This window comes from Pteropus alecto, unplaced genomic scaffold, assembly GCF_000325575.1.
Source record: "Pteropus alecto unplaced genomic scaffold, ASM32557v1 scaffold50, whole genome shotgun sequence".
NCBI lineage: Eukaryota > Metazoa > Chordata > Mammalia > Chiroptera > Pteropodidae > Pteropus > Pteropus alecto.
Window position 1 is genome coordinate 7226826 of NW_006431918.1, and position 15580 is coordinate 7242405.

Consider the following 15580-nt stretch of genomic DNA (forward strand, 5'->3'; position numbering starts at 1 on the left):
GGGGGGGGGGAGGGGGGAAAGAAAAGAGAATATTGATAATCTTATTCTAAAACAAATTTCCCTAAAATCTGTTGTGAGTTACAAATTTCCTTCCTCCGGGGCTCTCCTTACCCGGAATGGGGTGTTGATTCGGCTTGTGAGAGTATCTAGGATGTGGACATTCTCGTGCTGGTGCAACAGGATAAAACGGAGGAAGATTTCAAGTAGTGCTGGCTCGGAGATGCTACGCAGAAAAAGGTCCAAATATGCAGTTGTGGTCATGACCTCCTCCACAGTCACCTGGGACCAACGACAGAGTGAGCACAGGTGAGCATCCTCTCGATGCTGTGATACTTGCCTCCCAAATGGCCCCTGGCCTCATCACAGTGACCCCATCAAGGCAAGAACACGCCTGCCATAAGAACACACTTCAGAGCTTCATCTGAAGCCTACAACCTATTCACATTCCACAATACCTCATGCTGCTTCCGCCCTTTAATTCAGTAAGGGAAAAGCAAAGGCATAAAGAAGCAATTCAAGTGTTCAGACAACTCTAATCATCAAATGCAGTTCATATATACCATGAAGATTTTAGTATGTAATCCCAAAGGGGGAAAAAAGGTAATGCAAAGTATTCACGTGGTCAGTAAAGGCTTAATTAGCTCAGTATAACTTGTTTCATTTAGTCATTCGATAAATATTTATTGAGACCTGCTATGTACAAGGAGCTAGAAACATAAGAACATATTTCCTGCCCAGGAAGACTGGTTATAAATATGATTTAGCAAACAAAATAGTAATATAATAAATGGCAAATGAGAGGCAAAGACACAAAGTGCTGTCGATGTGCAGATACGCTTCTGGAAAGTTGCAAGTTAAATTTTTACATAAAGACATTTATATAAAATGCCATAAGAGTTTACTGCTTACAAAGTAACTGTTACTTTTTCATAATACAGATTAATATTTTCTAGGTGGTATGATTTTCTCATGCAGTAAAATGTCAACCTTTCAGGAAATAAAACACTCTGAAGAGTCAAGTTTTCCAGAGCTGAGGATTTGATGCTTAAATCATCAAAATTTTAATCTTAACATTGTGATTGGAAATATTTTAAAAGCTAGTATTCATTTCTGTCTTCCTAAAAGCAGAATATAACATTTCTCGATCAATAGGGGTCTTCAATTGCCTTACTGTTTGTCTTATAGAAATACTCAAACAAGACTATTTGAAAAGTACCAGAGAAACAGTACAAAATTTCAGATTCCAACCCTATGCCCTGGAAATCTTAGAACTCTCCCCTGCCGTGAGTCTAATGTGCTTAATGACAAATGAGATGGGCGGCGATACTGTTTGAGAGATTGCATCTTCTCTTTTTCAGCTTTCCATCTTCTTTATTCCTCCCTTTAAAAGTGTTAACTGTCACTTTATCATACTGTTCCTGGGCCATAGCTTTTATATACCTCTTCCTCTTGTAATTTTCTACTTTCAAAAGCCACAAATCAGTTTAGAAACTAGGTCTCTGAACTTGCTTACATAAGTGTAGACAGGCCTTGTGTAGACGTATCTGTGCATAAAGGCTTCAGTTACGTCTCCACATTTCTTGGTTCTTAGGTATGTTCTGGATAAGTGAGCCCAGGTGGGTAGGATATTACCAAGTTGGTGTTGTCTGTTTTCTTTATGCTAAGCAAGGCCTGGTTACATACTACATTTCAATCCACTCTCAGGGGCTCTTGACGACTCATCCCATAGTACCCTGCACGGCCTGAGCTATGCATCGGTGCACAGACACCCTTTCCCCACCAGCTCAGCGCCAGGGCTGTGTGCCCTCAAACACCGAGGCGCCACTGTGTCATCTGACCAACTTCGAAGGGCTCTCTGTGGCCCAAACATAGCAAAGGAAACAGGTAAGGGTCAACCACTTGGCAAAGAAATGACCTTGAGATGAGTGCCTCTCACGGACTGCCCCAGCATCTGAAACAAACTGCTTCTACCCTTGTGGTCTGCGGTGTCTCCGGTCCCAAACTCATGGCACTTAGTCCTGTCCTAGGACATGCTCAGTGTCTTTTTCTTTATTACTGCGGTGCAATGTGCCAGCCTAGCACAAGGGCAGCACTTAATAAACATTTCCTGAATAAATGACATCCCCCAAGGACCCAGGGATTTACATTTGCCCGAGTTGAGCTTTATTTTTAATTCCTCTGAAAGCCCCAGAGAGTGGAGACATTTTTAGTAAAGACCTATAAAATAACTGATGTCACCAAACTAAAGGGGAAATGACTCACAACACCAAACTGGAGGTTCCATTGGCTCACGCCCATTCCACTACTGTAGTCACAGGGTCCTTCAGCAGGGTCCTCCAAAATCATTTAGGCAAAAGTCTAAATCCTTTTGGTCAGTAGGAAAAAGCAGCATTAATCATTCCAAATGGGCCACACGTGTAGTTTCTGCAAGACTGTATTTTCATCTTACCAACTGAGTACCGCTGAGCTGATGTGTCATGCAGAACTCCAGGAGCTGCCTTTGCACCAATAATGCAGCATCAGCTTGCCCCTACCCCTTAAGTTACACATGACCTTAATAAGCTCAAAAGTATAGCAATAAACTCTTTAGAATGTAAGTCTCAGTCTTTGGGGGCTGACATGAAAGGAAAGCATGAAGCATCTATTGTTTACTACTCTTAGGTTGGATAAATGAAAGATTTTTTTTTAAGAAATCAAAGCTGTCACTTATAAGCTAAGAGGATTTAAGAAAGCACTTTGAGGGGCAGCATTTACATAACGTGGTATAAATATTAAAAACTCAATTCTATTAAGCATCAAGTCGTACACTCTTTATAAATCGAGGTCACATTCTCCTTAAACTAATACCCAAATCAGTTAAATCTGGTTCCCTTCTCTTCCTATCTCTTCCTTCCTCCATATTGTCAGAGCCCTTAGAAGCCTTTTATCCCAGAAAATCTTCCCCTGACCCATTATCTTTCTTTTCAGAATCTTCCTCTAATCCCCCAAACAGGCAGCCTCCTTAACAAGGATGAGACCACGGCCTAAGCACAATCACTTGAAAACTAATGAGAAACCACCAGGGGAAAGCAGCTCTGCTGTACAGAAAGTAAAGCTGAAGCTTCCACTAACGCCCCAAAGAGGAAGCATTAGCTGAAGAGGAAAGCAGCCTCCTCGCCACAGTCCAATTACAAATGACAATCGGTTATTGATATAGGTTAAGACCTTTGCCTTATAATGACTGTCAATATTCATTTACTTTGTTCTATGAAAAATTGCAGGTAGCTACAAATTTACATAGAGATTCTAGTAAAATAGTAAATGAGGTTCTACCTTACTACCATATAATACACAATAATAAAGTGTAAGAATATTAAAGCTCGGGAACGTCATTTCAGACTTTTGTAGGAAAACTCGTTCCTACAAAAGAATAATTATTCTTGACAAGGTAAGTACAACTGTGAACCTAAAAAAATGTATCTGCTTAAGCACTTTTTTTGCTAGTTGAGGTAAAATTGGTGTATAATATTGTATTGATATATAACATTGGTATGTAACATCCTTGTATACAGCATAATTCAATCTTGGCATACGCTACAAAGTGATAACCACAAGTGCAGTTACCATCCATCACCATGCATTTGACCTGCTTCACCCATTTCACCCACCAAGCTGTTCTCTGTATCTATGAGTTTTGTTGTTTGCTTTGTTTGTTTGGTTTTTTAGATTCCACATACAAGTGAAATCATACAGTATTTATTTGTCTGTCTCTAACTTATTTCACTTAACATAATACCCTCCAGGTTCATCCATGTTGTTGCAAATGGCAAGATTTCCTTCTTTTATATGTCCGAGTAGGATTCCATTGTATACATATACGTCTTCTTTATCTATTCACCTATCAATAGACACTTAGGTAGTTCCCATATTTTGGTTATTGTGAAAATGTCTATAATACCCAAAGCAATCCACAGATTGAATGCGAATCCCATCAAAATCCTAATGGCATTCTTCACAAAACTAGTATAATTCTAAAATTTGCATGGAACCACAAAAGACCCTGAATAGCTAAAAGCAAAGTTGAAGGTATCATATTCCATGATTTCAAACTATACTACCAATCTATAGTCATAAAGCAGTATGGTATTATCATAAAAACAGACACGTAGATCAATGAGTCAAAACAAAGAGCCCAACAATAAACTCACACATCTACGGTCAATTAAATTGTGACAAAGGAATCAAGAATATACAATGCAGAAAGGACAGTCTCTTCAATTAATAGTGTTGGGAAGACTGAACAGCCACATGTAAAAGAATAAAACTAGATCTATCTGCACCATACAAATAAAAATTAACTCAAAATGGAATAAAGACTTGAATCTAAAACCTGAAACCATAAAATTCCTAAAAGAAAACATAGGTAATAAGCTCCTTGCCATAGGTCCTGACATTGATTTTTGGGTCTGACTCTAAAAGCAAAGACAACAAAAGCAAAAATAAACAAGTGGGACTACATACATCAAACTAAGAGCTTCTGCACAGCGAAGAAAGCCATCAATAAAATGAAAAGGGAACCTAGCAAATGGGAGAAAATATTTGCAAATCTGATAAGGGGTTAATATCCAAAATATATAAAGAACTCAGACAACTCAATAACAACAACAACAAATCTAATTAAAAAATGGGCCTGGGATCTATACAGACATTTTTCCGAAGAAGACATACAGATGGCCAACAGGCACATGAAAAGATGCTAAACATTACTAATTATCAGGGAAATGCAAATCAAAAAACCGCACTGAGATGTCACCTCATATCTGTTAGAATGACATTATCAATAAGACAAGAAATAACAAGTGTTAGAATGTGGAGAAAAAGGAATCCTCCTCACACACTGCTGGTGGGAATGTAAATCGGAAAACGGTACGGAGGTTCTACTATACGACCCAGAAACTCCACTTGTGGGTACTTATCCAAATGAAACGAAAACACTAATTTGAAAAGATACATGTACCTCTATATTCATTGCAGCATTATTTACAACAGCTTAGGCACGCTTACGTGCTTACTTTTTGGCCCAAGTATCTGAAGTCCTGACTCAGGTACTTAATTTTACTACTATCAAGTCCAGTTTAGTCTATTCTTTGAAATAAATCTCTTTCTTTGCCCACCTTTCCACCCTCCACTGGCCCTTCCCTGAGTCCTCCTTCATGCCAAGCATTCTTCACCAATCCCTTAAACTGTTGTTTTTCACACTATCGTTTGAGATAGTTTGAGACCCAAAAGTGGGTGGTGAAACCAGTTTATTTGTTCACTAATAGTTTAGACCAGATTCAAACAGAAAATATTAGAGTACAATACATGTAGTACAAGTAAATACTGTGCTATAAATAAAATACATATTTTATTCAAACTATATGTAAGGTAATATGTTATATATACGAATGTACCTTGTTATATATCCAGTAATAACACGTATAAAATAAATTTCTGGCTGTGCATTACAAAAACATCTGAAACATTAAAGTGGTGCAGCAATAACCAAACCAATTAGCAATCTCTTCGCTACCCTCACACCCCTGTTCCCACCCCAGTTTCCCACACTCCCGCATGGTCTGGTCTGGAAGGAGCACGTGCATAACAGATCGGTTCTCTGAACAGGGCGGCAATGGGATTGACAGTAAATCTACTCCTTTTTATCTTAGCCTAAGAGCTGCAACAGTTAGTTCATTTTTTTTTTTTAATTAAAATTTCAAGCTTCTCAGAAATGAACGAAATAGTTTGCTTTCTTTCAAAAAGGGGTGGGTGGGAAGGGAGGAGTTGACAATGTGCATCATATTCCGCTTTTATAAACTCTCTTAAAAATGAAGGCCAGAACCCAGCCCAGCCATCATGCCCACAACTGCAGCAGCACATTAACTTAATGCACAGCGTAGGAGTGAAATTGAGCATATAGACACTCTGACTTTTCTGTAATCAGCTCTAGTTGGAAAATTCCATTTGCATCTAAATTAGCACCAGAATCCTCCCTGTAATGGCAGGTTTATGTGTGTCCTGAAAAATGAATTTCCCACCTGCTAACTGTTCTTTTTTTTTTGGATCTAGTCACATTGGAACAAACAGATGGGTCCTGCCTTCTGTCGCTTAGGCAGGTGGCAGGCAGTGGGGTCAGGTGACTGTTGCACCCTAAGTTAGAAGCCACACTTCCTTGGCTTTTCCTTTGATATAGAAAACTAGCAAACCAACAGTTATCTGGGTCATCTGTGAGTCCGCAGCCCAGCAGTTCCAATGAGCAAGTCAGAGAACAATGAGATCCAGGTGAAAGCAGCAGTCCCCAGGAATGATGAGGCCGGATCCCAACAAACGGGTCCTTACAGGGAACAGGCCACGGCCCTACTCACTGCGGCCAGAGAGACACAAGCTGACGAACAGGCAGGAAGCAAGTCCCCCCGAGCGCAGCCAAGGGCAGCAGCTGGGTGGGCTCTTCACAGCCATCTTCTTCCCTCCAAGGACAAGGACCACAAAGAATGTTCAAGTACAGAGAGAAGACAGATACCCTGGTTCTCAGCGAGCAGCCTCACCGATTCAGCCAAAAACTCAGGATCGAAAACGTTCAGTTATTCCAAGTCTGAAAAGAGTCTGCAGGAGATGATTCAGCCCCCTCCCTGCCTGCTGGCCCCCTCAGACGCCCTTCTCCTCCTTGACCTCTAGGCCACACACGTCACTGGGATGACACTCAGAGGCAGGCTGGGGAGGTAAATGGAGGTGACATCCAAAGTTGGTGAGTTTGGCTCTTTATTCCTAAAATATTCGAGGAAGGAGGAAATTAATATGATGGCTGCAATGACTCCAGCAACATATTTTAAGGAAAAGATATTAAAAATAAAGCCAATCTCTGCCCTTCCTGCCCAACATTTCTTCAATATATCTGTGATACATTACATATAATTAAATCAATTAAATATAGATTAATTAACTAATTAAGTATCATTAACTTGTACTTTCTGAGGGAAAAAGGAAGGTGTGAACAAAGAGCTTTTCAGGGTTCTTCCAGACCCTTAGTAGTGAAAGACCTCGCCATCTTCCCAGCGGAGGTTGGAGTGGGGGTCTGCGGGGAGAGGGACAGCCAGGCGGCAGGGACACACTTTGGGAGGTAGCACCCCTTGCGCTGTCTGGGCAGCGACGGCATGTCCAAGGCCCCGAGGCTTCCTTGCTGGGCACTGCTCCTCTCAAGCACTCTCTCAATGCACCGGGACTGGTGCCCATTCGAGGTGTGGAAATAAACGCTGTTCTTAGTCACTATCCCCCTCTCCCCCAAGTATACACCCCTGTTATTTGGGATTTGGTTCTTTTTTTTTCTTTTTTACACATTTCCCACTTTGTTCTCAGAGCGTAGATTACACTGTCATGAATATGGATACTGCACTCTTTGGGGTTGACTTCCTGCACTTCTGGGCGGTGGGAACACATCAGGAAGAGCCCTATGCAAGAAACACTGGTAAGTACATGTCATGTTCCACACTAGGTGCTGGGATAAAAAGAAGAACCAACATAGTGGGGGGTCCTGCTATTGGAAGCAGAAGCCAAAAGCACTGGGAAATCCTAACTCAGACCTGAACCTATGTGACGTCTGGCCCCGGAGTTATGGAGTAATCTTACTTAGCCTTGCAGAGAACATGGTTCCCTGAAAACAGGGCTTTGTAGTTTTTAGAAAAAGCACAATCTTTGGAGCTAGACAGACCCAAGTTCAAATCCTAACATGTATGACCTTGATTGTGTCATTTACTCTCTCTAAAAGCCAGTCTCCTCCTCTGAAAAATGGAAAGAATTTACTACCTTTAAAAGAGTTGGGAAGATTAAAGTTAATTTGTAATACATAGAAAGGACTCAGTAAAGGGTAGCTATTATTTTCTGATTTGGGGCATCCACCTAGAGTCCAGAAGATGTGTGTATGTTTGTAGGGGGTCTGGTGTTAAAAGAACAAAATGTGCCTGCCTGCATATTTGGGTGTGGGGGTGAGGAATACAAGAGCCCTTACAGAAAAAGACCTACCTCTTCTATTTCCACCCCTCCCCCTAATTCTGTCCTAGGCTTTCTGCAGAATCAGGAAATGTTGAGGTGGTCAAAAAGGATGAACTAGGATAGCCCTCAAAAGTGTGTCCTAGGACAGGCTGGAGTTAGAGGACACTAGAACTCTCTAAAACTTTTTTTGTTCATAATTGTCAATGTTAGTTAGTTTAAACCTAGTTATAATCCCACAGGACCAGCTGGCCAGTAATATTTGAGAGCAGAAATAAAGCTGCCGCCACCAAGAATGACCCTATCTGTCCAGTGGGTTGCAACCACGGTTGGCCAAGTTGAGGGTCACTGCCCTCGAAATGCCAACATGCTTTCCTGTTTCCTATCACACACCTCTTTCTGCAGGAGTCAGCAAATAGCTGTTCTAAAGCCTCCCAATCTATTCTGTGGCCGTATAATGTGTACCCTACTGCTTCATTACAACCTTTCAGAGTGAAACTGAATCTATGATCCATTATATGTACACTCATCCAATAGAGTTTAGTTACTGAAATACTTCAGATATCATACAAAGAAGGTATTTCATACTATAGTTCTGAGGTCAGAACTAATGGAAAATCTGGGGCATTTTAGTACAGAAGCAAAGATCTCGAGATTATGCCAAAGATCACTTGATCTATCCCTTTCCTATTTACTAATTGTCCCAGAAAGAATCATCCTTTTTGATTTGAACTTCTCACTTGAAATGGGAAGAACCATAAAAACAACAAGAATATCACTGATAAGTTTCTGAGCACCTCCTATGTAATCAAAGACTATTCTCGGCATATTGTTTCAGCTCTTTGAGTCCACACAAAAGCTTATGAGAGCTGACACGACCTAAACAGAAAATACATTTATTGTAAGGACACTGGGGTGAACCAACAGAATCACCAGAAGGCTGAAGAAGCAGGCTTAGAACGGAAGAGGGGTCTGATGCTGGGCATCCAAAACACAAATATCCACTAACCCTTCTAAACTCTGACGGGATCACACAGCTTCCTTTGGCGATGCGGCTCAGTAGGTCCTTCCTCCTGGTAGAGGAAGACTCCTCCTGCTGTAATTTAAAGTTAACCTGCCCTCACATTAAGAAGTGGTGATGGAGACATGCCGTCCCAAAACTCAACTTTCCTATTCTAGAATTCTTTTCCAGGCTAAGTCCGTTCCCGTTCTCAATTTTATGAATGCATTTATCCATCCTTTAAGACTGCAGACTTACTGCGGAAATGACTCTGTCTGACCTACAGTGTGAATTCTCACAGCACCTGGTGCACCGGCAGGTACTCGAAGAGTAATCAATAAATGTGTCAGGAAGGAAATCAGCAGCACTGGTACTAATAAAAACACTCGGTTTTCACAGCCTGTGTTGGGGATGCCTTCATTAGCGAGGTAGTTAGATTAATTTGACAGTACGTGAACAGCAGAGGAAATTTTTCTTTTATAGCGAATAACATTTCATTGAAAATACAGAGCTTGACTCATGCCACGTTCTTGAATTAAGGCAACCTGGTAAAGTGATCTGTTGGGAAAAGAAGAAATGTTTCTTCAGGCTTCCCCTTAATTCCTCATCTTGATTAATAAGACAGTACTATTGAATTCTGATGAGACTGACCTTCAACCCAACAGTAGAGAGGAAATGATTTATAGGCCAGAGTCTCAACCAGCAGCTGCTCTAGAATGAAGTATCTGAGGACAATTATAAGAAAGTAGCATCTAATGCCTGCCACTCTCACCCCCAATTCAATCTGCCTGCTGGGTTAAATGTATCACTTGGGGGCGGAATTTTATACACAGACCAATTTTCCTAAACACCAAAACTGTAACAAAGACAGGTTCTGATGATAAAAGACAGATTTCACTCCTGGCTTATTTTCCATGCGGGATGGAGAGACCGTAACACAATGGAAGACTGAGAAAACACACAGGTGTCTGACCCAACGAATTCGATAATTCTAGTCTTTCTGGTCATTTTTCTCCGTTATCCCAAACCTGCTCATCATCTGGCACTGGATAACCACAGGGTACAGCACGCAGAGGAGTACCCTGTCAGTCAGTCTTTCTCCATCTCACCTGAAACGCAAGTCAGACATAAGAACGAGGGGAGCGGGCCCTTAAACGTCAGTGTGGGGTGAAAGAAAATTTTACCAAGAAGGTAAAATAAGCAGACTATTAACTTCCTGTTTTTCTTGCTTTTTGGTTTTCTTAAGACTACTTAAAGAAAAACTTTTTAAATCTAGGGCATTTATTGCGGATAAATTTTTGATGTTCTCTTAAAAGAAGGCAGGGAAAGAATAAAAGATTCATGCCAACTTCAGACCAGATTCTTTCTCCCCTCTCCACATTTGCCTCTAAGAAGAATACCACCTGGCTGCCGTGGTCAGGTGGGGTCTGTGTGAGTGAGTTTCTGCACTTCTCTGTCCAGGGAGGGTGGGACCCTTCCTGTCTTTTCATAATTCTGATGCTTAAGAACCGAATTTTTTGTTGCAGCATTATCTCCCTCATGTACTTGTTGAAATTAAAAAGAAAGAAATCTAACTTGCCATTTCAAATAAAAAGTAACTGTAAGCCTAATTTATGACCCTGATTTTCCTCTCCTACGATGGAAGAGAGGTGACATGAAGTCCTGCAGAGAGGTCAGAGATGAGGGGCTTCTGGTACCTGAGACTGATTCAGATTCTAAAAAATGTTTTTCTGCGTGTGTGCGCATGTGTGCGTGCGTGCGTGCGTGTTAACACAATAAGTACAGTTTTGTCTTCTAACATCTATAATTTTTAAAGCAGTAAAGCTAGGTGAGAAGAGCTGTGCTAGAAGGGGCAGAACCCCATGTGTCTAGGGTCAAAGGCTGAAGGCCATTGCCAGGCTTCCTGGGACCCAGCCTGTGAGTCAAAACAAGCCCATATGCGGCATTTCTGCAAACTAGTAAATGGGTCCCCCTGGGCCGAGTAGCTGCCCAGGCCCACAATTTGATAAGTAGATGGCTTGGCCCGAGCAGAAGGTACTTTCTGCCAGTTAGACGAAGGTGCCCCTTTCCTGTGGGTGGATGCGCCCCATGCAAAGGCCCCCAGTCTGGCAAGCAGGATGAGAACTTAGTGTCTCCTCCTTGCCCTGAAGCCAGGCATCCCTGTGCAGTGGACAACCTGTATGACCCTACACCTGGCCAGCCGGTACTTTCCCAATAGTTACAGCAACAGAAAGTTCTAGCTTCCCATCAATAGGAACAAATTTTGTAGGAAACTTTGAGGTTTGTGGTAGGCACTACTAATTGTCTCCCCAATATTCATTCTCCCTTTCCTCCTTGGGAATAAACCCTAACTTTATAACTAGAAACTTCTTCTTTTGCATCTAGGTGTGGCTGTATATAACCGGGACAGTGAAACATAAACATAATTGGTGTATGGAATAGGATAAGATCAATAAAGTGAGTTTTCTTTTACATAGAGTTTTCTGTTACATTAAAGGAGTTTTCTGTTATCTTCAGCTAATCTTTATGAAAATTGATAGTATTTTCTCTGAAAATAAAAAGATTTACTTTGTGAGTAAATTACTACAGAGATCTTGTCCCCGCATATAGAACAGTGCCTGGCATATACTCAAAATATATTTGTTGAGTGAACTGAATTAATGGATTTTCATATCAAGAGAAGACCAACTAACATTTGCAGCCCATGAAAAAGTAGAAATATCACGTCAAGACTAATCTCATAACCCACTTTCCTAATAATCTTCCAGAGCATGAGAACAGTACTTATCAAACTTTTTTAAACCATGACCCATCATAAGAATTATATTTCGCAGTAACACATAATATTTACCATTATACGTACAATGCATTCTGATATTTTCTAAGTGCCAACTGTGACCTATCAAACTGACATTTTGATTCATTAATGTGACAAGACTGTGTTTGAAAACTATTTGAAAAATATATATATATATATACACTTATCTGTTAACTTTCCTGTTAACTAATAAACAAGAGCCAATACTAAAGATTAATTTAATTAAAAATCTAAAATATTTAAAACTTAATGGAAAGAAACAGTAGTAGAAATAACCAAAACATGTGCTTATTTTGTTTGGCATTTTATACAATAGTGAAATATGATCACTTGTGTCTTGGGGTCTCTACTACATAAAGCAAATATCGAACTTGCACTGGGAGAACCTGCTGGGGACTTAGGAGGAGCTGAGAGCTAGCGGACCCGCCCCCTCTGGTCTCAGCCCCTGCTCTCCATCCCACACTGGCACAGGGCAGCGCCCTCTCTCGGCCCTCATCAAAGCCAGGCTGTCTTCTCTTCCAACTTGGTTCCTAACTTTCTACCCCGGAGTATTAAGTATTTACGTTAATTGTTCTCTTTGCTTATATGGGAATCACAAATGTGCTTCTTTTCTAAACTGGAATTCTCAGAGTGTATAGCTAATAATTTAAGGAAGATAAAGGCATCACCGGGTAGCAGAATGTGGATTGTAAAACACTTGCATTTTAATCCGCAGTATCTGCTGACCTTGGGCAAGTCAAGTGATCTTTTGACGTCTCAACTGCTGTGGCTGTGAAACAAGGCTGAGGTCTCTGACCTCCCATGTAATCTAGCACAGGAAGCGACATCTGTCAACAAAGAAGTTTCACAGCGAGACTGGGTGAAAGCTCCTGTGAAGAGTGCCTTACTCCACAGATTTTGGTGAGAACATAAGGAAGTGAGGTTCTACAAGATAACTCTGGAACATGTATTAGACTTCCTAACACAGATAGAAAGCCGCCACATGAACCTGCGGATAACCTAAAGAACTGCCAAACCATCTATTTCATATCCTCTATTCCTGTCATATATATTAAACTCATAGACTCTGAATATTTCTTTTCAAATGATGAGTCTGGGTGTTCTCAGATGTAAAATGATGGTATTGAACTAGATGACCTAAGCTCTAAGTTCCAAGAATCTGAGTCTCTGACTCCATGTCAGCGGCATGTAACGACAGCTAATTTCTTCTCTTTGCCTTGGTAATTTTATCTTGCAGCATAATCAACACAGAACTCCATTCCAATGTAGTTAGCAGGGTGCTAGCCACTTTCTTTTGATACATTTATTAACCAATTGCATAAATGTTGAGTGCTTTTCATGTGTACAGTATACCAGCAGCTAAGGATACACAAAAGAAGTAAACTGCATGGTCCCCAGTGAAAGCTCATTAACAGAGGAGAGAGAAATCAACGTGTGCATACATGCAAGGCTTTGGCCCACTATGAAGGCTCTACTGGCACTTAATAGATAAATATATTTTGGACAGACAGGCAGGAAGTAGAAAGAATAATCCAACAGAACATGGGAGTGAGAATAGAGGACAATTAGGACCCTGCTTAGACTTCGGATTTGCGTCTGAAAATCACGTGGGAAGGAAGGTTAACAAACAGGATGGCCTCACATTAGGAGGGGCTTTCAAAAATAATTGAAGGAGTCTGGACTACCCTCTGCAGGTAACAGGGCTGCATTATAGGTTCTCAAGCATGGGAATTACATTGAAACCACTTCCTATTATTTTTCTTAACATAAATTACTACTTCCAAATTTGCTAGAATTTAAACAGGCTGGATTTTTGTAGACCTGACAGGGGAAAATGAAATCTCCAATCCTGTTTCGTCCCACCTGCAGAAACCCCCAGCAGTTCTTCTGGCCTCTCTCTGTCTCCCTCGGTAACCTCCCTGCCCCCTCCCTCCAGGAGGAGTAAGTTGTCATTTTGATGAGCCTGTCCCTTTCTCTCTCTTTTTTTCTGGGAGCCAGTCTGCCAGCAGGTGGATCTGGGTGAGTCTAATCCTGGGGTTCAATATTAGAAAATCTTGCCCACTGGTATAAACCCTATTCTCCAGCATCAATTTAATTGATCGTAAAGGTGATACTTGGTCTCCTATCTGTCTCACTCATTTTTTTGTAATTCTCAACTTGTCAGAACTCAGGTGGGGCCTTTATACCTCAGAATACACTGCCTTTTCTGGGATCCTTCAGCTAAACAGACTTTATACTGATGGGTACACACGCTTTATACTCTAGGCCCAGTACTCAGTGACATGGTACTATACTCCAGACACTGCTGATGTATTCCAAACGACAAAGGTGGCACCAAGACAAACATGGCAACACACAGGCAATCCTAACAGGGAACTCTGTGCAGCAATTCAAAATTGATGGCTATTGAATCTGGGCCTGCACTACCATCCAGTCCCCCATCCTGTCATCTCCTCAGCTTCCTGGGATCCAACTCATTCTGGATCTCCAATGGCACCAGGTATGTCTACCACTACAGGAATCCCAATAAATCATATTTTCCCTTCTTTCTTACTAACTCCCTTCCACACTATTTAAAGAACAATCTGTATTCTAGCCTCTCTAAGGTAAACAAGTAGGATGTACATAAGATGAAGGATGGGTGAAATTAACTCTTCTAGGGAGCAACTACGTTTTAAGTGACTAATATGTGATGAGACTAAGTTATAACATGTTGCTTACGTGAGTACACCTTTCCCAGGTGGGACCTCTGTCTCACCCCTTTGCATTCCCTACTCTCGGCCCACCAGAAGGACAACTAGGCGAACAGGCCCTGCAGCTACTTATATCTTAGAGACCTTTCCAAAGGAAGAAAAAAGTTAATTATTATCATTATCATTAATTATTACTACTATTAATAGTAGTTCTAGAAATAGCCACCATTTATGGGTTCTGGCTCTGTTCAAAGCATTGTGTTAGCTGCTTTACACTTATTATCTGAGTTAATTTACCTTGGCCCTGTAAGGTAGGTATTAGGATTCTCATCTGACAGATGAAACTGAGGCTCAAATACTTGTGCCAGAAGTCCACAATAAGCGGCAGAGACCAGAGTCATGAGAGACCAGGTCAGCCTGATGCCAAATTTCATGTTCTTTATACTATTTCAGTGAGAAGCCAGAACAAGAATTCTAACAATTCCCTGACACTCTCATGCCTCCCCCCCGAAAACGAAGCAGAAACACTTCTAAACTAAATAGTCTTATCAACTATGTGAAGAACATTGCCTCCCATTATAAGAGTTCATGTTATAGCATTTTGGAATATTTACCCCCATTCTTGCCCTTTTACCACCCATCCTTCCTCTAACCAATTCAGCTACATATCTTAGAAGCAATCCGCTCCCAGTGACAGAGCAAGACATTACTCCCTGAGCACCTTACTCCTGGAAACCACAAAAAGAAGTAAAATTCATTATTAAGCCGACAAGAAAAAAAATGCTCTTAATACCAATAAGAGAAAAAAAAAAAAAGATTTACTGTGAGATACCAGCTTTCTTACTGTCACTGACATAAATGCCAACAATACAGAATCGATGCCCTCAGATAAGGACAATTATAAAAATGCATTAAACTGCTACTCACAAAAGCACTAACTTCTGGCCCTCACGGCTCCTGGCTATACCTGAGAGCATTCCCACTCCTCAGACCTGGATCCTACACCAGGACTGACTCCGCCAGCGCCATGTAAAAATGGAGTCATTCAGACACAGTGATAACTTCATT

At 41.1% G+C, this 15580-nt stretch overlaps 1 protein-coding gene across 3 annotated transcripts in view; it reads right to left on the reverse strand.

Moving 5' to 3' along the window:
- The window catches only part of FAM160A1 (family with sequence similarity 160 member A1), an 81026-nt gene that overhangs the window by 26447 nt on the left and 38999 nt on the right, over nt 1–15580 (reverse strand). For all 3 annotated transcript variants that reach the window (XM_006906264.3, XM_015585081.2, XM_015585083.2), the window contains exon 5: nt 112–279. In XM_006906264.3, the coding sequence (XP_006906326.1) occupies nt 112–279 (168 nt within the window). The remainder of the gene's footprint in view (nt 1–111; nt 280–15580) is intronic.